Source organism: Sus scrofa, chromosome 4, assembly GCF_000003025.6.
Source record: "Sus scrofa isolate TJ Tabasco breed Duroc chromosome 4, Sscrofa11.1, whole genome shotgun sequence".
Lineage (NCBI taxonomy): Eukaryota > Metazoa > Chordata > Mammalia > Artiodactyla > Suidae > Sus > Sus scrofa.
The window spans coordinates 92,595,052-92,619,119 of record NC_010446.5 but is presented as its reverse complement, the minus strand read 5'-3'; the positions used below and the strand labels follow the sequence as shown (position 1 = coordinate 92,619,119).

The 24,068-nt window shown below is 42.7% G+C and overlaps 1 protein-coding gene across 11 annotated transcripts in view; it reads right to left on the bottom strand.

Moving 5' to 3' along the window:
* Nucleotides 1–24,068, bottom strand: part of FCRL5 (Fc receptor like 5) — a 53,042-nt gene that overhangs the window by 12,594 nt on the left and 16,380 nt on the right. For 8 of the 11 annotated variants that reach the window (XR_002343393.1, XM_013996926.2, XM_005663243.3 and 5 more), the window contains 7 exons: nucleotides 18,918–18,938; nucleotides 17,003–17,257; nucleotides 15,607–15,861; nucleotides 15,033–15,317; nucleotides 12,782–13,057; nucleotides 8,986–9,264; nucleotides 1,030–1,305 (listed from right to left, as the gene is read on the bottom strand). Coding sequence is in view for 10 of the 11 variants with exons in the window: in XM_013996926.2 (XP_013852380.1) it covers nucleotides 1,030–1,305; nucleotides 8,986–9,264; nucleotides 12,782–13,057; nucleotides 15,033–15,317; nucleotides 15,607–15,861; nucleotides 17,003–17,257; nucleotides 18,918–18,938 (1,647 nt within the window). In the remaining variant the exon portion in view is untranslated. The remainder of the gene's footprint in view (nucleotides 1–1,029; nucleotides 1,306–8,985; nucleotides 9,265–12,781; nucleotides 13,058–15,032; nucleotides 15,318–15,606; nucleotides 15,862–17,002; nucleotides 17,258–18,917; nucleotides 18,939–24,068) is intronic. The other 3 variants (XM_013996930.2, XM_013996929.2, XM_021089620.1) reach the window with 3 other exon arrangements.

Genomic DNA, 24,068 nt, shown 5'->3' with positions numbered 1-24,068 from the left:
GAGGGGAATATAAGAGAAAAAAGGATAATTCGTTGTTCAAAGTGAAAGAAAGGATGGAACCTAGAGATGAGATGGAGATTTTCACCTTTCATAGGAAATAGACTTTTATTCTGTACCTTAGGAAGAGGAGGGATGAGTTACTAGGTGGATCCAGAGACAAATCCTCAATATGGTGGTGGGAGTTGAGGGTGTGTCTGTCTGGGAGGAAGTAAAGGTATTAATGAACTGGAGGTCCTGTTATGATTGGAGGAGTTTAAGAAGGAAGGGTTGAAGATTGTGGCGGGTAATTGGAGCAGCAGTATGCGTATGTGGGAGTGGGTGGATGGTGTTGGAAGGATGACAAGTCTTGGTTTGAGTGGATCACCTGTGTGGACCTTAGAGTCATGGAATGATGGCAGAATGAAGAGTAGAGAGGAAGTCTATGAGTGAGGTGCCAAGCCTGCAGTGAAAGTGGAAAGTAGGCATGACTAGGAAGTCAGCCCACGACAGGGTTAGGTGGGAGAGGGAGTGCTATAGCTAAATGACAGGTAAGAAGTCAGGAGAATGATGTTGAGAGGTCTTTTAGTAAGAGTTTGGGGTGGGAATCTGAGCTGATCTGAGACAATGGCAGCAGAAGCTAGAGAGAAATTCACGAGAATTCCTGAGATATTCATGAAAGAATGAGTTCGCCTTTTTATTGATTGACAGAGGAAACCCCACTAAATCTCTTTTGAGGTGACACTGAACTTTATTTTCTTGCTGATCATTGTAGGCCAGGATGCAATTTGGGTTTTAAAAGTCTTTACTCCTCCGTTAGGGAACTCGTGGTCACAGTGGCAGCAATGTTGCAAGTAGGAGAGGCAAAGCAAGCAAGGGGAAGGTGCAAGTTCCTGAAAATGTAGAATACAGAACTCTCAGATGGAGGCTGTAGGCAGTAGGCTTGCAATGATGTCACACAGCAAATGGCCCTGGGGTACCTTTCATCTTGGCTACTGGGAAAGGTGGGGGAGATGGTTTGTCCCTCGTTGTGCTATAATTGGGTCCACTTACCTCTGACACTGAGTGACACTGTGTCACTCCGCTGGGCCCCTAGGTTATTGTCAGCCTTGCAGAAGTAGTTTCCAGAATGTCCTTCAGTCAGAGAGAACCTGAAGAAGGCTTTTTTAGAGGACACTGAGTTGCTCCACAGGGCAACAGCCTCATGATAAAACTGGTATCGGATTGGGAGAGAGCCCCTCTGGACCTCACAGTGAAGCTCCGCCACGTCCCCCACCACAGGCTGGGCCCTGGGAGCCCTGAGGGTGAGGACAGGGCGAGACACTGGAACTGAGGGAAAAAAGAGTTAGTTGACACCAGCATCTTTCCCCATTTCCTTTACTTTTACTTCCTAGAGGTAACCTATTTGATTATTTGGTGACGCATTCTAGATATTTTCTAAGTATAAGAACACTCATTCACATCAACGCATAAATAAATGCATAAACCCCCCACGTACACGCATGATATATATACACTGGCCTACAACAACCCTAATTTTTCCCCTTAGCAAAATATCACTAACACCATTCTATGTTATTACTTAAGGATCCATCTCAATCACTTAAAAAAAATCAGCTTTATTTATTTGAGGTATAAATTACTTGCATAAAAAGTGATTCAAATTTAAGATTTGATAATTTTGGGAAAATATCGCTTGGTTATTTTTAACAACCACAAAGCATTCCATTGTATGAATTTACTATAATACACCTAAGCAACTCCCCATTATGAAAATTTATTGTTTTTGAATTTCAAATAATGCTACATTACAAAATTCTGTATCTGTATCCTTGTGCTTTGTCAATGCATTTCTTAGGATAAATTCTTAGAAGTGGTACTTCTCGGATGAGGTATATGGCCTTTTCAATTGACGATTATATAATACTAAATTGTTCTTCAAAAATTTCAACCAATTTACACTTGTGCCAACCATGTATATGAGTTTGTTTCCCACTCAGATCAATTATAGTTATATAAATGCACAGGCTTATTTTTCTTATTATTTATCTTTTCCTGGTATTAAACCATACAGTTTTTCTATCTCCACCTGAAGAACTGACTCTTTCTATCCTATGGGACCTCACAGTTTACTTCTTGATTTTTCAAAAAAATTTTAATGGCTGCACCCACAGCATATGGAAATTTCTGGGATAGGAGCCACAGCTGTGACCAATGCTACAGCTGTGGCAACACCAGATCCTTTAACCCACTGTGCCACCAGGCCAGGGATTGAGACTGCACCCAAGCTGCTGCAGTCAGATTCTTAACCCACTGTGCCAAAGTGGGAACTCCCAACTTCATTTTTTATGGACGCTGGTGAACCATAATCCAGTCATGATGAGTTGTTGTCTATAAAGTATTCAGAAGTTATGTACAAAATGAAAATTTTGAAATCTGTCATTATTTTTTCTAAATTAAAGTCAATTTTTTGTTCTCCATTATGAGAAAATTGGTTTTTTATTTCCTCATCTCTTTCTGACTAATTTTTCTTTGCTACATGTATTTTTTTACATTTTAAGCCTGTATAATAGTTGCTTTCTAGTCTGTAACCATAATTCTCAAATTGAGCAGCCTTTGTTTTTATGTCTAAATCAGTGGTTTTCAACCCTATCTGTGCAATATTTTCACCTGAGGATGTGTTTAAAAAGGCCCCATCTGAGAGATTCTGAATGTAATTGGTCTGGAGAGGGCTTAGTAATAAGTCTTTTTTCAAAGTTCCTAGGTAATGCTAATACACAGCCAAGCCTGAGAACTACTGATCTGAATAGATTCAGTATTCACTTTTCATATCACAGTTTCCTTATTTTGAGTCGTTTATATTGATTCATATCTTGGCTGGCTAGGGTTTGTCATCAAGTAATTTTTCAAGAAGGTTAATGGGTAATAAGTTCCCTGAATCCCTGGGTGTTTGAAAATGTCTTTTTGATTTGATATAAAATTCTCAGTTCTCATTCCCAGCCTGAAAGTGCAGGTCCAGACATTATTCCTCTCTCTTTTAATACTGACTTCTGTGGGAAGTCTAAGACCAACGTAATATTTTTTATTTCTGAGACGACTGCATTTTTTTTTTTTTGCTGTGATTTCTCTCTCTCTCTCTCACACACACACCATACACACGTGTTAACCTTCAAATTCAATAACCTCATAAGAATATATCTTTTGATCTACATATTCAAGTTTTCTTCATTCTGGGAATGTTTTTATTACATTTTTGAGTTTTCTCTTTAGACAATTATCCACACTTGTGGTCTCCATCATCTCATCTCCATATTTTAATTTTTCTTTTTGCCTTCATTTGTGTCTTTCTAATTGCATTCTGCATTATTTTCTCCATTACATTAACAGATTTCAGAAGTATACATTCTCTTCTTACTGCTTCAAAGCTGGATTTTATTTCTTAAGTAGCTTTGTTATTTTCTTTGGTTTGTCCCTTGAGTTATATATATTTTTTTCTTTCTTTTATCTTATCATCTCTTTTTTAACTTTTTTTTTTTTTTTTTTGTCTTTTTAAGGCTGCACCTGTGGCATGTGGATGTTCTCAGGCTAGAGGTCTACAGCTGCTGGCCACAGCCACAGCCACAGCAACGCCCAATCTGAGCTGTATCTGCAACCTATACCACAGCTCATGACAATGCCGGATCCTTAATCCACTGAGCAAGGCCAGGGATCGAACACACAACCTCATGGGTCCTAGTCAGATTCATTTCTGCTGTGCCACGACGGAAACGCCTTCTTTAACTTCTATAAATTCCACTTTGTATTTTTTTTCTGCAGTCCATATTTTCTTTAATTACATTGAGCATATCCAGAAATTTTTTTTGTTTCCTAAAGCAATTCTTGTTCTTAAAAGTATTAGATATTTTGTGCTCTTTCTTTCCTTTTTGTACTTTTAAATGCATCAATGCAAAGATTCATCTATTGGACTTTTTTTGTTTATGGATTATCCTTTAATGAATAAAGTTATATTCAGAGTTTTGTATTTGCTTGAGAATGCTGTGTGTGTTTGTGTGTGTGTGTTTCAGTGACTCAGAGCTGTTGAAAGATTCAAAATGGGTATATCTTATTAGCTCACATTCCCACAAAATTTCTATGTCTTCTCTTTGGGATATATTACCTTAAAAAAAAAAAAAAAAAGAAAGTCTGCATGACTCACAGTGAAGCTGTTCAGCTCAACTTGTTTGCTCATTTAGGGCTCGTTTATTTCTTCTCAGTTGATGTAAACAGACGCAAAGATTGGTGTTCTCTCCCTGCTCTTTTTTCCCTCATCTCACCTCAAGCACTTTTTGTGGATGGAATTACAAATCCTGACCAAGAACCTACTCTGTGCCAGACACCACGTAGGCAGAGGGATGAGGTGCAGACCAGAACTGACAAGCTTCCATTCTCATGAAGTTTACATTCTGCTATTGAAGAAGACAGACACGAAACAGGAAACAATGAGGTTTTACGTATTGCTCAATTTCAGAAGAAAATAAAACATGATAATAGACAGAGGATGATCTAGGCCTGGGACTTTCCTATATAGACTGGGTTCAGGCTTTGGAGCCTGAGTCTCAGAGAATTTACATTTTTTTTCTTTTTTTTAGGGCTGAACCCATGGCAAACGGAAATTTCGAGGCCAGGGATGGAATCGGAGCTACAGCTGCTAGCCTATGTCACAGCCAAAGCAATGCCAGATCTGAGACCTATATCACAGCTCACATTAACAAGGGGTCCTTAACCCTCTGAGGGAAGCCAGGGATCGCACCCACGTCCTCATGGGTACTAGTAGGGTTTGTTACCACTGAGCCACAATGGGAACTCCTACATTTCCTAAATAATCTCTTTATCCAACAATTTATATTGTGGTAATGTCTCCTTTTGGTCATGTTTTATTTCCATGGTCCGAAGCAAGAGCTCTCAAGGAGCAAGAGATCTTTCAAATCCACATGGTCCCAGATAGGACCATAGTAATAACTCCAAACGGACTCATGGGTTCCTGAGACCACAGACTACCACAGCAACTCACCTACTTTACGAATTCTGACCAGACCGCCCTTGTGGTTACAGTCACATTCTGACTAACTCCTGCTCCCAAAGCCCTAAAAGTACCTCCCTTCACTCCCCACCCTATGGTCAAGGTGGTGTCCTCTCTTGCTTTACCAGGTAAACAAGCCCAGTTTCAGAGCACGCACAGATTTCCCTGGTTGTCTTGTCTGGGGCTTTGATGTGTGTTAGCCTCTCCCTCACTTCATTTCGTCCAGAGCGTCATGAATTCATGGCCTTTGGGTTCTTATTTCAACTCAAATCGCCAGACTTCTGGGGCTCTAAGGGACACTCATTACTGTCTTTTCTAACTTCTGTAGACAGAGAGTTTAAAAGTTTTGCTCAAATGATGAACTAACTATTTTCATGGCCAGGGCTAGTCAGGTTTTCTGAGGCACTCTAATATCACACAGCCCAAACAAGGTGTTTTTTTTTTCATGTACGCTAGTTCTTTCTAGGAAACTGCAGAGGTCCTGCCATGCACATAGTTCCTAGAAGAAGTATTACCTTATGATGTAATTCATTGAATGTTATGTTGTCTCATGTAACCCTGCTGCCTTGGCCATAATGTGTTGAACTAGAAGTGGGCCGGTAGTTTGAGGACTTTCCATGTGTAGATTTGCCAGGGGTCTATGAGGTGTCTTAGAGGCTAGGCTGTTCCACTAGTTAGACTAGAAGCCCTGCTTTGGCAGTGAGCCACACAGCCTTGGCAGTTGGGGCCGACACTGAAATACAGAGCATGGTGTCATACCCAGAAGTTCAAGGCAGTTGGTGCTGAAGTAGCAGAAGTTTTGAGTAAAGATGAATCATAAGATAGAGGGAACAAGAGTGCAGGGCACGTAGAGCAGTAAGAACAATGGGACAGAAAGACACAGAAATAAAACAGCTGATGCGCCTAGGAGTAGAGAATAATGAAACTCATCAGGTATAAGGATAATCTGTTTTTGGGAAAAAAGTTATATTCTGAGAGATTTCTCAGTTCTTATTCCATGGATCTGGATATGCTGTCTTTCTGTTACATTTTTGTTTTCTATCTGTAATATTAGTTTTTTTAAATTAATTTTATTGAAGTATAATTGGCTTTGATTTGATTCTTTTTTTTTTTTACCTCCTTGGGTAGTCCTATAACAAACTTTTACTCATTGGAGACTCTGGGATCTCTTTTCTTGCGATCTAAAATGGTTTGATATACTAGATGCAAGACTTTTCTATCCCTACTTCTGCTTTTCTGACAAGAAGACTGAAATTTCACTCTCTGCTAAACACAGCTCCAAGTGTAAGCAGAAACAATTTTGCTCCTAAAATTACACTTTTTCATGGTTCCATGGGAAACCATGAGCAGTACACCTATGATTCATAGGCTTTTATAAATGTATGCCATACTGTAACAAAAATTTGAAAAACATAATCTACTGAAAAGACACAATTCAATGAGTTAAATCAAGGGATCACGGAAAAAGAGAAAACCAAATGAGCTGGTTTCCAGGAAGCCACTTCCTCTCTCCCCTTCACTTTCAGCCCTCTTTAAACTACTATGAGAGCTTGAACTGCTTGAGAATGTTTTGGAGAAAGTGAGGTCTTGCCCACTACTTCATCATATGACTGTGCTTGTAGCTAAATTAATGTGTGTTAGTGGGGAAATACGAGATGCTTTGTGCATTGAGTTAAGAGAAATTGGCTTGGAGACTGAACATACAGGGCCTGGGAAGATAATTTAAGAAAATGAATTCATTTGGTGTAAGCTGCGGAAGGTGCTACTCAAGGGTCTGGTTGAAATAATGGAAGGATGTGTACCAAGCCCACGGGGAGCTGGTTCTATGAGAAGGCATAGGTTGATTGGGATGGAAAACTGGAAGATCTACGCAGATCTTTAAAGGGGTGGGTATGAGAGGGATCTGACTTAGGGAGGAGTCACTAGCAGGAATCCAGGGCTTACCGACAACTGAGAGGCCCACAGGCTCTCCGTACTGAGGGCCATGGCCGTTGTCAGCTGTGCAGTAGTAATTCCCAGAATGCTCTGTGGTCACAGCGAAGCTCATTTATATTCTTCTGCTTGTGTAGTCAGCACTCTGTGGCTAACTTTAGGGGATGTGACTCAGTTCTTACTTTCCATCATCTGTCAGTTCTGCCTTATCTAAATTGGCCTTCACTATCTCTTGCTTAAAACTCTCTTCCCTTGGTTTCACTTGGGCAGACACTCCCACAGTGTCTCTTCTCTTAGCCACAGTCCCTCCCTGTGTCCTTCCTTCTAGGCAGAGACCGCCCTGGCCAGGGTCTGGCTAATGGGACACTCTCTCCTTGGGCCCTGTCCTCTACTCCTGGATCCTCCCCAGACCGGTTCTTTTACCATCCATTCTCTATCCTGCAGCTGGAGTGATCTTCCCCAGGATTAAAACCCATCGTGGATTATCCAGATTATCCTTTAGCATAAAGCTCAAACCCTTACCATGGCTTCAAAGGGCTCCTAACCTGGCCCTGCCTCCCTCCCCCGCGCCTCCTGCCACTTTGAACCACTTCTCTCTGCTGCCGCAATAGGAACCGACCTCCTACCAGTTACCTGAACACCTCCTTCTTCCCGCCACACAATTCTTTAGCACCTGCCTCTACCTGGTGCACGGCCTCTTTCCTCCTCCACCAACCCCTTGCCTCTTCCCTTGGGATGTTTCCACTCGTCCGCAGGTCCCAATTCACACATGAACACTTCTAGGAGATGTCCTCTCTCCTCCCAGTGCAGACTGGCATGCTCTCCCATTTGCCCCCACAGGCTCTGGGTACTTCTCTACCTTGGGTTGGTGTTTGCCCTGTTGCTCCTGTATATCTGCTATTAGACATGAAGGGCTGTGTGCACAGGGCCATGTTGGTCTAGTCTGATGTATCCTTAGATGTCAGCACACTCTTGTGTACAGTATATATGCAATAATTATTTCTTGGGTGAATAAATGGCCCATCCTACAGAACCTCATGCATCTCTGAGAGCATGTGATAACGACGTCCTGCCTCCAATTTCCTTGAGTCTCTGGATGTCAGGAGCACAGCTTCTGTCTCTTTTATTTGATGTCTCCCGCCAGGCTTCCCTGAGCCTTTCTTTTATAATCTTTTACACAACTGTTGTGAAAGGGGCTGGACTCTGGCTTATCTCCCAGCTGGTTCTGTTTTGGGCAGTGTGTGTGTGTGTGGGGGGGTGGTCTTTTGTTTTAGTTTTTTATAAAAGAGGAAACTGTGGCTGCTCCCAGAACCAGCCAGGACAGGGCTCTCTGCCACTCATACAAGCCCAGGTTACACTACTCCCTACAATTGGGCTTGGAATTTGGTCACACATAGATGGTGCAAAACTGAGAGTCCAGGCTCAACAGAAACTGTTTTAGCCTCATAATTAACTGACAACCACATTTGTGGCCTCCATGGCCTTAAGCCAAGCAAGCAGAGGTGAATTCATTTAGGCTCACAGTGGCGCTCCCTTGCCCCACTTCCAGCCCCTCACACAGCTGCCTAACCACCTCTAAAGGTGCTTATTCAGGAGGACCATCTTTGGAGTAACTATGATCCTGCTGCCTGCCTTTGTATCTTATGTGGTTATATACACTGTAAATGACCAATATCTGCTGTTAAAGGGGCAAGAGGCAACTCCATGCCCCTGGGAACTGATTCTATGCTACAGAGAATAATTTAATGAATGGAAATCAGGAATCTGGGGATTCACAGGAGATGAGGAGGGAAAGAGACAAACACTTGGCTCCTTAGAGGTGGGGGTCCAGGGGGAGAGAAAGCTGCTGTGCATTTGGCCCAGTGGTGTGATGGCCCCTGAGCTGCTTAAGGAACTGAAGGGTCAGGGAGTCAGGGACACTGTGTTGGCCAGAGGAAGAAGCAGGTGGGGACACATTTCTGGAGGGGTCACGGAGAGAGGCCAGGGATGGGTAACTGACAGAAGAACGTAAGTCTTACCGGTGACAGAGAGGCTTGCAGCCTCACTGTACTGAGGGCCAAGGCCATTGTCAGCTGTGCAGTAGTAGTGCCCAGAATGCTCTGCAGTCACAGTGAATCTGAAGGACACTGATCTCCATATAGTGCCTTCTGCCTTTTTGAGCAACATACTTTCATGATAAAACTGGAAGCAGATGGGTAGAGAACCTCTCCGAGCTTCACAGCGAAGGCTCACCTCATCTCCCTCAAGTGTCTGGGCTCTAGAACGGCTGAGTGTGAGGACAGGATGAGAAGCAGGGACTGAGGGAGAGAAAAACTGAGTCACCAGATGCTTCTGCTGCTTCCTGTAGCTTTTAGTCGGTGGCCAGTGAGATGTCCATTCTCATGTCCCTGGCCCTCAGGACAGCCTGGCGCCTACCAGACGTTTTTCCCAGCTCCCTCTCACTCTCCACGTTGGTCTTGCCCCTTCTCATCAGCCCTGGAACTTCCCTCCTATCTCCCCTGGTTAGGTCACCTCACTCCCATTTTCCAGAGGAAATGGCATTCTCGGGGAGGAAGTCCCTTATTTGGCTGCCACCAGACCAGCGCACTTACCTTGTCCCTTCCCTCTGCCATATGACCCTGGAAAAGTTGTCTCCTCACCTGCCCAAGCCATTCTGAGTCTTCTTGTCAGTGCCTGCACTCCACTTCTGCCTTCACAGTGGTTGCACTTAGGGCTCTACCCTTGGCCCCTTTCTCTTCCCCATCACATAGTCTTCTGGGACCCTCTCTGCTTTTCCTATACTTGTCCTGCATCCCTGACCCTCTCTATTTACAGATAAGAAAATTGAGTCAGAAAGTGGCTAGGAGATCTGCCTGTGGTCACTTAGCAGACTGTTTCCAGGGTCAGACAGGACCTAAGTCTGTCTCCTGACTGCCGGTGCAGGGCTGAATCACATCCCCTCCAGAAACGTGGAACTGGAGTTGGCCCCCAATGAAGGGAAGAGCACAGAGCTCTACAGAAGCTATTTTCCTCTCACCACCACAACGGCCTTTTAAGCTTTCAGGGGAGAATGGTGTTAGGTCAAGGAAGTGATGCAGTTTGCCGCTCTTCTTACCACCATAGTCACACACTTGGAATAACTGTAGCCTACATGGACTTACATGTTGGTTAGTGCCAATAATTAACGGTTTACTGAGCAACAGATACCTCCTTTGATGTTTTGGGAACTACTAAGATTGATTGGAAAATCAAGCATCTGGGGATTCAGAGGATATAGAAGGAAAAGAGGAAAACGAGGAATTCTACGGATGTCAGGGACGAAGGAGGGAGAGAGGGGAGAGGCGGAAGGGAAGAAGAGAGAAGAGGAGAGAGAGAGTTGCTGTACACACATTAAGGGGTATGTTTGTATCTGAGCTGATCAAGGAATAAGGCCCATAAAATCAAGACACATGTTCAAAGAACTAGGAGCCAATGGGGGTATTCAGACAGTTTTGCAGACTGATTTCTGTTACTTCTAAATATGTGAAGCCTAATCCCCAATGTGACTGCATTTGGAAATTAAATGAAATATGGAAGTGTCCAGGCTAGGGGTCCAATCAGAGCTTTGGCTGCTGGCCTATGCCATAGCCACAGGAATGCCAGATCTGAGCCGAGTCTGTGACTTACACCACAGCTCACAGCAACGCTGGATCCTTAACCCTCTGAGCAAGGCCAGGGATTGAACCTGTGTCCTCATGGATGCTAATCAGGTTCATTTCTGCTGCGCCGCAATGGGAACTCCAGAAATAGGGTTTTAAGGAAATAAAGTTAAATGCGAATTTCCCATTGTGGCTCAGTGGGTGAAGACCTGACTAGTATCCATGAGGATTTGGTTTTGATTCCTGACCTCACTCAGTGTGTTAAGGATCTGGTGTTGCTGCAAGCTGTGGTGTAGGTCACAGATGAAGCTTGGATCCTGCACTGCTGTGATGGTGGCTTAGGCCAGCAGCTGCAGCTCCCATTCAACCCCTAGCCTGGGAACTTGGGACTTCCACATGCTGTAGGTGTGGTCCTAAAAAAAGGGGGGGAAAAGTTAAATGTGGTTATAAGGATGTGGCCCTAATCAGACAGAACTGGTGCCTTATAGAAGAGCAAGAGGTACCAGAGACCTCTCTCTCTAAGGGCACAGAGGAAAAGTCTTGTAAGGACACAGAAATAAGGTGGCAAGCCAGAAAGAAAGCCCTCATTAGACATCAATCCTGCTAGCACCTTGATCTTGGACTTTCAGTCTCAGAACTGTGAGAAAATATATTTCTGTTGTTTAAATCACCATCTGTGGTATTTCGTTATGTTAGCCTGAGCAGACTAATATAGATGACTGGGGAAGAGGCAGGAAGCAGGTGAGGGAGCAGAGGAAGCAGGAAGAGGAAGGTGAAAACCAGGAATGGCTAGACTGTTTCTGACTGACAGAAAACTCAAGGACCAAGTCATCTTAAAAAGGCAATGTTGAACTCTGCGATTTCCTTTTGGCCAGAGTTGCTGACCTGACAGAAACTTGACCCTGAAAAATTTTCATAGCTATGTTAGGAAAGTTTTGGTCAGACTGTGTATCTTACCGTTGATAATTCACTCCTCTAAGGAATTCCTGAAAGTGTAGTCACAAGAAGGAACTCAGATCTGCCAAGCCAAGGCAATGAGCCTGACATGATGCCACGGGGGCCGAAAGCCTGTGAATTTCTGTAGCTGCAGCCTTTAGACCTTGTGGCAGGGTTGGGGGTGGAGGTAGATATACAACCTTCCCCCAATTCTGGTGGTTAGAAATAACTCACTCACTCAGAAAGTGGACTCTCCTTGCTGGTTGCATTCCCAGGCCGTTGTCTGAGCTTAGTAGTCATTCCCAGAATGCTCTGTGGGCAAGGAGACTTAGGGATTCTCCTCTATTCTAAGGGCAGGGAGTCCTCAGGATGTCAGCCTCATGATAAAGCTGATACAGGATTGAAAGAGAGGCTCCCTTGGCTTCACAGTGAAGCCCTATCTCATTCTTTCCAGTAACCTATGCCCTACTATCCCTAAGGGTGACAAAAAGACATGTCATTGGGACTACAAGAGACAACGAGATAGTAAGGAGGGTCCCTCTACATCCTTAAATTAAAAAGGATTATCGAGACATGGCCTCAGATAGTTCCACTTCTAACATTCTATTTGTTCTGGCTTTATCCCAGGAGCCATTGCATTTAAACTGAAATGTAGTTTCTAAATACATTTATAAATGTATTTTATTTGTAAATAAAGAGTCCAGACATAGGCCGATCACTGAGTTCTTTCTTTGACCTCTGTTTTTAAGAGTTTCCAAAAGCTCTCCCAACACCTTCTGTCCCTAATTCCTCCTCCTGTTAGTCTCTAACTTCTGGTAGATTATTCAGAGCAGTAAATTATTGGCAGCTCTTGACATCCACTCCCACCCAATCACCCCAAATTCTTCATGAAGTTTGAAAACCATTCCCGGGAGTTCCCGTTGTGGCTCAGTGGAAGTGAATCTGACTATTATCCATGAGGATGCAGGTTCGATCCCTGGCTTGCTCAGTGGGTTAAAGATCCGGTGTTGCCATAAGCTGTGGTGTAGGTCACTGATGTGGCTTGGATCTCGAGTTGCTGTGTGTGGCAAAGGCTGGCAGCTGTAGTTACGATTTGACTCCTAGCCCAGGAACTTACATATACTACAAGTGCAATCCAAAAAAGCAAAAAAAAAAAAAAAAAAAAAAAAAAGAAAGAAAGAAAGAAAGAAAGGAAGGAAGGAAGGAAAAAAGGAAGAAAGAAAAGGAAACCCATTCCTTAAATGATATCTAGCAGACGTACCCCTCACACTTATGGTCAATGTCTGGCTGGGAAAAGAGCGGTGATTCTTTCCAGCAGCACAGTAATACTCTCCAGCATGGCTGCTTTCCACTGCAGGGATCTTGAATTCTGTTTCTGAGGATGTGACAATCTTTGTATCTTTATTCCATGGTCTTTTTTTGAAGAAAGAGACTGTGATGGGCGCTGGAACTCCACTTACTGAACAGATGAGAACCAACTCCTTCCCTTCAAACACCAGTTCTGGGCGGGAGTATAGTCGGACATCAGCAACAATTCCTAAATGAATAAAAATGACATGTGGGATTCTTGGCATTGAATCATAGAAGAAGAGTCACAGAATGGGAAGATCTAGGTCTTCTGACTCAGCAGGTAGTTGGCCTGGGGTGGAATGGAGATTGTTCCTTGGGAAGAGGGAGAAAGTGGTGGAGAGACTGGTCCCTCCATGGCTTGGGAGATCTACTCCAGAATGATCTGGTGGAGCATTTGACACAAGGAACAAAGGAAACACTGCCATCTATCCCTGATAGAGCACAGGCCAGTCATTCTGAAAATCATACCTGGTGCCCAACAGTGGTGTTGCTTGGGGGAAGTGCTGGGAATGGTGAGAGGGACAGGAAGACTTGGTTTGGGGTTGCACCCTGGATGCCTACAAGGCCCTGTGCTTGCCCAGCTTCAAGACTGAAGAAAGAGCGTGGAATCAGCAATAAGGATATGAATGGTTTAAGGATATGGATGGGAAAGCTTACACGTCTGAAGCAAGGTCCTGGAGCGACACCCCACTGTGTATGACAGATGGCAGGCAGGACATGGTGGCAGTCTTTGCTCCCAGTGGGGTGGGAGAAAGATTGCCAGTTATAGTGGGAATTATGTCAGGTTGGCTCACTGGTTGCCAGGGAAGCCATCAAGGGGCCCTCCCTCACTGTCACTGCCCCTTCGATAAGCTATCACTACCTGGGACCTGGGGTGAGTACATAGGTAGGTTAGTCCTGTGCACATGGGATACATAAAGTAGGCACAGTTTGAACAGAGAGCAAGAGAACAGCCATCTCGAGTGTCTTGATCATACACTTGGCATCAGATGTGCAAATTCTGAGGCTGGGATAGCTGTGGTTTTTAGTTGGAAATCACTCATTGGCATGGAGTAAAAGAATTCTTCACAGCTCTGCCTGTCAATTAGATATTCAAAGAAGGTAGACCCATGACAGTCCTCCTAAAAATTGGAAAATCTTGTGATGAAAGTGTTCCATGCTCCAGCTCATTGTGGTTTTACACTATGAGGTTGGCTTGGAGCAGTGCCTTTTTAAGTCATCCTAGGGGCTTGAAGAACAAGGGAACAGAGAGGGCATAGGGCTTGAGGTTGGGGTTCCACTGGTTATGCTGGGAGAGATCCCGTGCTAGAAATTACTGTGTTGCCACTGTTGGGCAACACCCTCTCCACTTTCTCTCAATCTTCCAGTCCAAACTAGGGACATAAGAAACACCTAGCATCTGTGACTGGACAACAAATATTAATAAAAATCTAGGCAGTTTAGAAGAAAAATATCATAGAATATTCTCATTTGCTTTGGAGTGAATTTATGGAGAATGCTACCCCTGTCACTGCTTCTTCACCCAGGAAACCATGAACCCCAGATTCTGCATCCTTCCTAATACTCAAACATGTTTTCTATGAGATAGGTCAAATTTCATCAGAAGGGGCATTTGATCATTGGTTAGCAGTCATGCTTGAGGACCTATATAGGCTCAGGGACTTAAGGAAAAGCAATTGTGAGTACAATGCCATCCTTAAGGACAGCAAGTTGAACTATCTACTCCCAAGCTTTTGTCCTTTGGTGTTCTTATTTTTAAGTGTTCTGCTCCAGGCATCTAGCATTCTAGGAATCTGTCCATCTGGTTGAGCAGAGACCATCCAGCCTAGTCAGAGGGCTCTGCCATAGCCCACAGCTTATGCCTATGGGCCTACCAGGGGAGAAAAACGATGCCAAGGAAGAGAACATTCAGAGGGAAAAAAAGACTTGTATCTTGTGGTTTTGAAAGAAAAAGTAATCCCATCTCTCTTTTCTTGGACTTTCCTGGTTCTAAGCTTTTCTAAAGAGTCCGCAGAATCGAGGTTTCTTCTCTCATACTGCTCCCATTCCTACAAGTATGAGAAGCCCTTTCCATAGGGACCACTGGCACATACTGATGTGCCACACTGCCCAGCTCTTCCCAGCCCCAGGCTTGGCAAAATTCAGAATCCACTGGCACTCACTTTGCACATTTATCTGCAATTGCTGGCTCTGTTTCTGGAGATGGGGGGTCACTGTCTGTGCCTCACACCTGTAAGACCCTGAGTCTTCTCTCTGTATGGTGAAGATTTGAAGTTCTGGGGAAGATCTCCAATATGGCTGTGGGGATGTGTAATCTCTGAAGAATCGGAACTGGAGTTGGACATCTGGTCTCTGTGAAGAGAGCTGGGTCTCACAGGTCAAGGTCAGTGTGCCCTCCTCGGTGGGCTGGGTGGAGCTGGCTTTCAGCACAGGCCTTGGAAACAGTTCTAGAGAGAAGGATCACAATAACCCCCCAGAGCAATGAGACTTGGAACTGTTCTGGAGAAAACCACAGTTCATCCTCAGCAGCAGCAAGCACAGCATATAAAAGCAGGCAGAAGGATGCCATTGTGATTTCTAGTATCCTTCAGCCCAGAGCACAGTTGTACTTTCTCTGTTCCTTGTGGGAATGTACCCTGAGCTTCAATGATATTTTAGTCCTCCCTTTTTATCCTCTGCAATCTCAAGGGGTCCTCCTTTGGACTAACCTATTTCACAAAATAATGAAGGCTTTACCTTGAACTTCTATTTTGACTGCATTTGAAGAAATAGTTTCATTGTCTTTCTTAAGTCCAGTACATCGATATTCACCATTGTCCTTCAGACCTGCTTGATAAATACGGAATTCAGAGGTTTTTTTAGGGACTCCCAAGACTTCTCCATGTTTGTACAGTGTCATGCCATTCAGTTCTGTGTTTGCCTTTGCTTGGCATCTCAGAACCACAGATTCTTTTTCAAACACATAAGGCGGTGCTTGCAGTATCAGGTTGGCTGTAAGAAACAAGAGCAATTGTTTGTTTAATCCAATTGTTTCTCTTTTCTTTTCATTCTTAAAATAATTATATTTTCTTCTTTTCTGGTTTTAAAATGAACACATATGAGTTCCTGTCGTGGCGCAGTGGTTAATGAATCCAACTAGGAACCATGAGGTTGTGGATTCGATCCATGGCCTTGCTCAGTGGGTTAAGGATCCGGCGTTGCCGTGAGCTGTGGTGTAGGTTGCAGACGTGGCTCAGATCCTGGGTTGCTGTGGCTCTGGCATAGGCTGGCAGCAACAGCTCCGATTTGACCCCAAGCCTGGGAACCTCCATGTGCTGCAGGAGCGGCCCTAGAAAAGGCAAAAAGACAAAAAAATAAAATAAAATAAAATGAACACATATGGCTTGAGAACATTTGGAAAGCAGAAATATAAATTAAAATCTCTTATCATCTCACCACCCAGATTTTGGCTTATATTTTCCAGTTTTTTTTCCTATGTGTATGTACATGAGAGTCTTGTGTATATATTTATTTTTATGAAATTAAAATATTTATCTATTTAATAACTTGCTTTTCACTTACTTGTTACGAACATTCTGCGTAATCAATATCATTCTCCTAATCTGGTTTTCAGTGACCACAGAGTTTCTCTTCAGTGGCAGTAATGTAATTTATTTAATGAGTTTTCCTTTCTTGATCATTTAAGGTTCTTCAATTATGGTAGTATAAATTTAGGATTATTTCAGCAGGTAAATTCTTAAGAGGGGAATTGTCAGGTCAAGGAGGATAAGTATTATCTTTGCTCCTTGCTACTATACTGCTTACTTGTTCACTAAATTAAAGAGCCTTATAACTAGAAAGATACTGCTTCAAATTCAAAACAGGTAGCTTTAGGACAGAAATGGAAATCTCTCTCTCTCTTTCCCTATTTACCTTCCTACCTATCTATAAAATATTAACAAATCCTCTATACATAGATTCAGAAGGTATTCAAATAAATTGCTTCTTAAATTTCCTTTTACCTGAGCAACTTGTAAACTGTATAAATTCCTGGGTATATATTTCTATAGCTTTTAATTTAATAAATATAGGCTGGGTTCAGGGGAACTTTATTATTTCTAAAGTTTTCTTTTTTCTTTCATTCATTTCCCACCTGAAGAAAAGAGCAAGTGAACAGCATCACTTGGGGGTGAATCCTGGGCCTGGCATTTGTACATTCCAGTTTCGCGGACCTCATGGGTATTTCCTAGGGTTTCACTTTGTATTTCTCCCTCAAGGTACCAACGGTACAATTTTATTTTCTCTGGTGCATGGAAGCGAAATGTGTTGCAAGTCAGCATCACAGTCTCTCCTTGGAAGAAGGTGGTCCATAGAGGATGAAGGGAAATGACAGGTTTTGGTTCAGTTGCTGTGGAAGAAAGAGAAAGAATCTGAGGTGGAGTGGCCTACAGTCCCCATCACAGTGGTTTGTGAGGCACAGACAGGAGGCCCTGGCTTTGGAGAATTCCTAAGAAATCCCTCTGGGAAGATCACTGATTGCTCAGGGCTGTGTGTCCATCAGAGCACCCATCTCACCCAGTCGAAAGTGGTTGTGGAGGGGATGGAAATGAACAAAATTATTTCAAGAGGGTGATACCAGCAGGATCCACTGCCCAATGTCAATGGGAAAAATGTGACTGGTTTGTCTGTTATGGAATTGGATCTTGGGAAAAGTCACCACCACCCCCCGACCCTGCCACTTCATCATGTTCATAAACTCAGATGAATGTCCCAAGGAGTTGTTAAAAATCACACTTTTACACTTTCCTTAAAAGAATAAACCATATTAAGATTTTGGCACTGACTAAATCTTGAGAGATTAACTTGTCTAACACCTTCATCTTATAAAGGATGCCTGAAAAATCCCATCATAGCTAACTGTGGTAGAGCAAGGAATGGACAAGTCATTGGCTAGAATCCACAGGTAATCCAGATAAAGATGAAACCCTGGGACAAATGATTTTGGAGAGAAGAAAGGTTGTAGAGAGTTCTTGCTCTTCTTGGGTCCTCAAATATCCAAGATACCCTCTGATTCAAATAGTGGCAATTAAGAGTCAGAACTAGGAGTTCCCGCCATGGCACAGTGGGTTAAGAATCTGGCTGCAGTGGCTCGGGTCACTGCAGAGGTGTAGGTTTGAACCCCGGCCTGGTGTGGGTGGGTTAAAGAATTCAGTGTTGCTGCAGCTGCCACGTAGGTCACAGCTGTGTCTTGGATTCAATCCCTGGCCCAGGAAATTCCATATGCTGTGGGTTTGGCCATTAAAAAAGAGTCAGAACTCAAAAAATGTGGGGTACAGGAGTTCTCTTGTGGTGCAGCAGGTTAAAGACCCAGTGTTATCACTACATTGGCTTGGGTCAGTGCTTTGGTGAGGGTTCAATCCCTAGCCCTGGAAACTTCCATATGCTGTGGGTGCAGCCAAAAAAAAAAAAAAAAAAAAAAAAAAACAGAACAACAACAACAAAAAAACAACTAAAATGTTAAATATTTTTTTAAAATGTGGGATACAGACAATTTGTCTTCTCCTCTAATTTCCTATTTTTTTTGTGCACTTCTTCCTTTTAAGGGCCCACTTTTTGAATGTTCTTCTGCTCTCCACACATCTCCTGGAGGAATTTACTCTTAAAACTGTAGAGAATGTGGCATTCCTCCTGTGATGTTTTAAGAGTTTTGGGGGCTTGCTGACTGGAGAATGTTTTATCCCTAGTCCTGCACATTTGCAATGGACCTAAGATGTGCTGTCTTGTTATCTGGGATCCATTTGCAATAGGAGTAAGAGTAGGGCTTAGTGAAGCTGAGAAGCTGCTTGTACATTTACTGCTTCTTTTGGGGAAGGTCAGAGGATGACACATAGCTATCCTGGCCCTTGGGCAATGCCAATAGATGAGGCGACACTTCACCTCCCTGCCAGCCTCAGTGAGAGGGACAGGAGATCTTAGAGACCCTCAGACAACCATTGCAAATACTTGATATTTATTAGGGAGACACTCTTATCCAGGGACGCTGAAGAGCATAAGAAAGGAGAACTCACCAAATTGTCCACTGACAGGAGCTGTAAAAAATATGAAGAGCCAGAGATGAGCACCAAGCAAGGATTCTTCAACTTTCCAAAGGTAGTGCCTCCCCCCCCATTCCATTTATTATTTCTTTCATTGAAATTTATTTTTAAAAATGCAATAGCTATTTATCAAATGTCTCTATATACTAGCGATTGTGCTTGGGCTTCTAAGATGAATAAAATATGGTATCTAATAGCAAGAAGTCAATTGGTGGGGTAAACAGAAACTTGAAGCAAAAGAATATAGTTATAATTCGGGTATAAGCGAAATAATAGAAACACACATAGGGCATGTTGAAGGCAGAAAGGCCACCCTTCCCAGTAGGTAGGATCTGTATGTATGAGGGAGTATGTGGCAAAGAGGGTGGGTAGACCATGAAAGACACCTGAGGGAAGTGACTATTGCGAAAACTGAGTGAGAACATAGGAATCAGCAGGAAAAGGTGTTTGTGTGTGGCAAGAGAGGACGGGATTCTAATCAAGTCAAAAAGGGCACAGAAGTGAATAAATAGCATTGGCATTTGGGAGTAGCAGGGTTTGCTGATTCTGGAAGGTAGGAAGTTTAAGGGAAATCAGATTAAAGAGGCATTCAGAGCCTAAGGTATGGATGGTAGGTAGCTATGGTTTCATCCTAAGAGCAATGGGGAGCCATGAAAAAGTTTCAAATAGGAGATGGACAAATTTAAAATTTGTAACTTAGCTGGAGAACTCTGTCAGTGGGTAGACTTCAGTAAGACTAGGTGCAAAGCAGAAAGCCTGGAAAGAAGGCAGGGCAAGATATGATAATATTTAATTTTCTCCAGAATCTTCATCCAAAATCACCATATTGGCTTGTTAACTTTGTTTACTTTCCCTTCTCGAGAATAGAAGCTCTGTCCAAAGCAGAGACTTCTCGTGTTCTCCACATACCTTCCAGAACTTATAATGGTGCCTGGCTCATAAGAGATATTTCATAAAGATTTATTGAGTAATGAAATGAAATACTAGGTCAGTAAGTATCTCTACATGGGAGGATATGGGTTTGAGAAAGGGGTAATGGAGAGACAGGAGGCAAGACTGAGTGTATAAACACATTCCAGATGAGGGACAGATTTGATGATGTATTCACTCAACAGAAATTTTTAAAATGTCAACTATATGTAAGAACTGGACAAGGCAATGGAAATCCAGCAGAGAGCAAAAGGAATATTATCCCTGTCCACATGGGGCTGATGGGAAAGTCATCCAAACTTAAGGGTTATATCCTGAACAGTATTTCAATTATTTGCCATTTCCTAAGTATCTTGGCACCATAGATTTTGTATTGTTTTATAAGCAGCTAATATTTTTCTGAGTGCATGCTATGTGGTAGATATTCACGTGTATTATTTCATGTAATCTTTGCAGTATCCTTAGGAGGAACGTTTTTCGATTATCCCCACTTTACAGAAGCTAAGTGGCTAGTAGTGGCAGAATGGAGTTTTTAACCCATTTATTGGAACCTATCTTGTCTGACCCCAAAGCACATGCTCCTGGCCATTACTCTACCCTGCCCCTCTGTTTTGGTATCACACTAGGATATGCTTCCTATTTCTGGAATATTCTATGCAGTTTCCATCTGTACATCCTTTTTTTCTTATCTTGTGCTTCACTCCATCCCTGCCCCCTCCACCTCCTACTCTCTCTGCTTCATGAACTCATTACCAGCTATTTGGCATCGTTTGTTGTCCACTTTTACCATCATTGGTAACTTGACCTGGACAATTGTTTAACTGAGATCTTGTTACACGGATATTTCTAGTACTTTGGACTTGTTGAAGGCACTTCTATATCGTGAGCATCCTGAGCACAGAAATGGTGCTTCCCATGTCTTCCCATCATTCTCAGCACCTAGCATAGTGCTCTGTATTAATGTTACTAAATAACTTGTTGAACAAATGAATAAATATATTTTATTCTAATATTTTTGACTTTAATAAAAAAAAGTTTATATGTATGAACTGATAGACTTAAACACACCCACACGCACAGTTAGAGTGTCATGTGCTGGGAATGACACGAGCAAGACGGTAGAATAAGAGGTCTTGAGTCTGTGTCCCCACCCCAACAGAAGCCAATAATAGGCAGCCATCTACAACAAAAGCAATAGATGCAGGAACATCCATGAGATCCAGCTCCAGCCCTGCTCAACCATAATCCTGGAAGCAGTCCTGTAAGTCCATGGAAGAAGCAGGAGAAGGTATTTACCTGCCCAAACTGCAAATACCAGAAGGGGTGTCTGCTTTTCTAAAGGCATAGACACCAATGCAAAACTACACAGATCATATTTGTCAGGTAAATATGACAACATTGAAGGAAACTAATAAAGCTCCAATAACCCACCCTAAAGATCCATGAACCACTTGACAGACAATTCAAAATAATAATCTTAGAGACGCTCAGTAAACTGTAAGAAAACACAAATGACTAAATGAATTCGCAAACAATACATAAATAAAAGAAGAAGCTTAACAACAACAAAAAAATAGAAAACAAAAAGAACCAGACGGAAATCTTGGAGCTAAAGAATACAATGGCTAAACTGAAAAATTCAATAGACACCTTTAGTAGCAGAAGTGATCATGCAGGAGAAAGAATCAGAAAATTCCAAGACAGGTCATTTGAAATGATCCATTTAGAGGAACAAAATAAAAAAGAGTGAAAAAGACCTAGGTGCTTTATGGGACAGCAATAAATGAAATAATATGCACATTACTAAAGTCCCAGAAGGAGTGGAGAATAAGAGCAGAAAGATTATTTAAACAGGAGAGATGCAGTGCACTACCATGCACCCAGCATCCACTCAAACTGGAAGTTGGAGTAAGTAGCCTGCAAGGAAGGCCCAGGCAGACAAAATAGGCAACCAGAGAGTCTGAAGTTAGTATATAAGAGCCACTGTCCAAAATTAAGGGACTTAAAAGAAAATGTGGTCATGAGTAAAAGAAATATGAAAACTCCAAAGAAAAACCAGACGGTAATTTGAGAACATACAAGATGGACAATTTACTGGAAAGGCTTTTGACAAAATTGACACTTTAAAGGAAAAATGCAGTGAATGTGAGGCCAAGGCAACAGGAGATTTTTTGTTGTTGTTGTTGTTTTGTTTTTTAGGGCTGCACCCAAAGCATATGGAGGTTCCCAGGCTAGGGGTCGAATTGGAGTTGTAGCCGCTGGCCTACCCCACAGCCACAACAATGCCAGATCCTTAGCTCACTGAGCGAGGCCAGGGATTGAACCTGTGTCCTCATGAATACTAGTCAGATTCATTTCCACTGAGCCATATGGGAACTCCTACAGGAACTTTCTAAAGTGATGCACAGGGAGAAGCAATGCTGAGCACAGCTCAGGCAGCCCCTCCGGCCTGGGGGACAGCACTGGCCTGATAGATGTGTGACTCAAGCCCCAGGAAGGAAAGGGTGGCAGACACAACATGAAGAAAATTCTCTTCATTGATGAAAGCTATCAATGCACAGATCACAGAAGCCCAAGAAATTGCAAACAGGAAGTTCCCATTGTGGCTCAGTGGTAACGAGTCCAACTAGTATCCATGAAGACGCAGGTTCAATCCCTGACCTTGCTCAGTGGGTTAAGAATCCAGCATTGCCATGAGTTGTGGTGTAGGTTGCAGACACGGCTCAGACCTGGGGTTGCTGTGGCTGGCATAGGCTGGCAGCTGCAGCTGATTCAATCCCTAGACTGAGAACTTCCATATGCCACACATGCAGCCCTATAAATATACCTCCTCCCCAGAAAAGAAATCACAAACAGGATAAAAGCAAAGAAAGTCACATCCAAGGCACATCAAATTCAACTGCAAAAACCCATGAAGAAGAGAAAAATTGTAGAAGCAGCCAGGAAGGAAAAGTCAGAGAGAATCAGGGGTAAGGGTTGCTGATTGACCCAGCAGAGGTGCTGTGGAACAGAGGCCACCATACTAAACTTATCATTGGCTGTTCAAATAAAGAGCTACACATGAAAGAAAGAAAGAAAGAAAGAAAGAAAGAAAGAAAGAAAGAAAGAAAGAAAGAAAGAAAGAAAGAAAGAAAGAAAGAGACAAGAAAGATTATTTAAATAAATAATGACGAAAAACTTCCCAAATCTGCGGATGGAAATTAACATCCTATGATTCCCAAGGAACCCTACATAGGCTGAACATCAAAAGATCTAGACCAAGACATATTCTAATCAGATTCTCAAAGGCTAAAAAGACAAGGGGTTTTGAAATCAGCAAGAGAAAAGCAACTCATCACACACAAAGGAATCCTAATCAACGTAGAGGGAATTTCTCAGTAGAAAAATTGCAGGCCAGTAGAGAGTAGGATAGTTAAAATACTGAAAGTAAAAAAAAACAAAATCTGCCAACCCCAAATACTACATGGAGCAAAGGTGTCCTTTAAAAATTAGGAAGCTGTAGGAGTTCCCTGTGTGGCTCAGTGGTTAACGAACCCAACTAGGATGTGGGTTCTATCCTTGGCCTCACTCAGTTGGGTTAAGGATCTGGTTTTGCTGTGGCTGTGGTGTAGGCCAGCAACTGTAGCTCTGATTTGATCCCCTAGCCTGGGAACTTCCATATGCCGCAAGTGCAGCCCTGAAAAGCAAAAAAAAAAAAAAAAAATTACAAAGCCATAAAGACTTTTCAAAACAAACGACAGCTGGGGTAGCTAACTACCACTAAACCTGTCTTACAAGAAAAGATAAATGGAGTTCTTCAAGGTGAAATTAAAGGACACTAATTAGCAACATGAAAACACATGAAATTATAAACTCAGTGGTAAAGGTTAATATACAGATGGCTTGACTTGTGATTTTTCAGCTTTATGATGGTGCAAAAATAACCTATATTCAGTAGAAACCATACTTTGAATTTTGAATTTTGATCTTTTGCCTGGCCCAGCAATATGCAGTACAGGGCTCTTTCATGATACTGGGCAGAAGCAGTGAGCTGCAGCTTCCAGTCAGCCACGTGATCGCAGGGGGAAATAACTGATATACTTACAACCATTCTGCATCTATTTTTTCGCTTTCTTTTTTAATTTTGTCCTTTTAGGGCCATGTCCACAGCATATGGAGATTCGCAGGCAGGGGTCAAGTTGGACCTACAGCTAC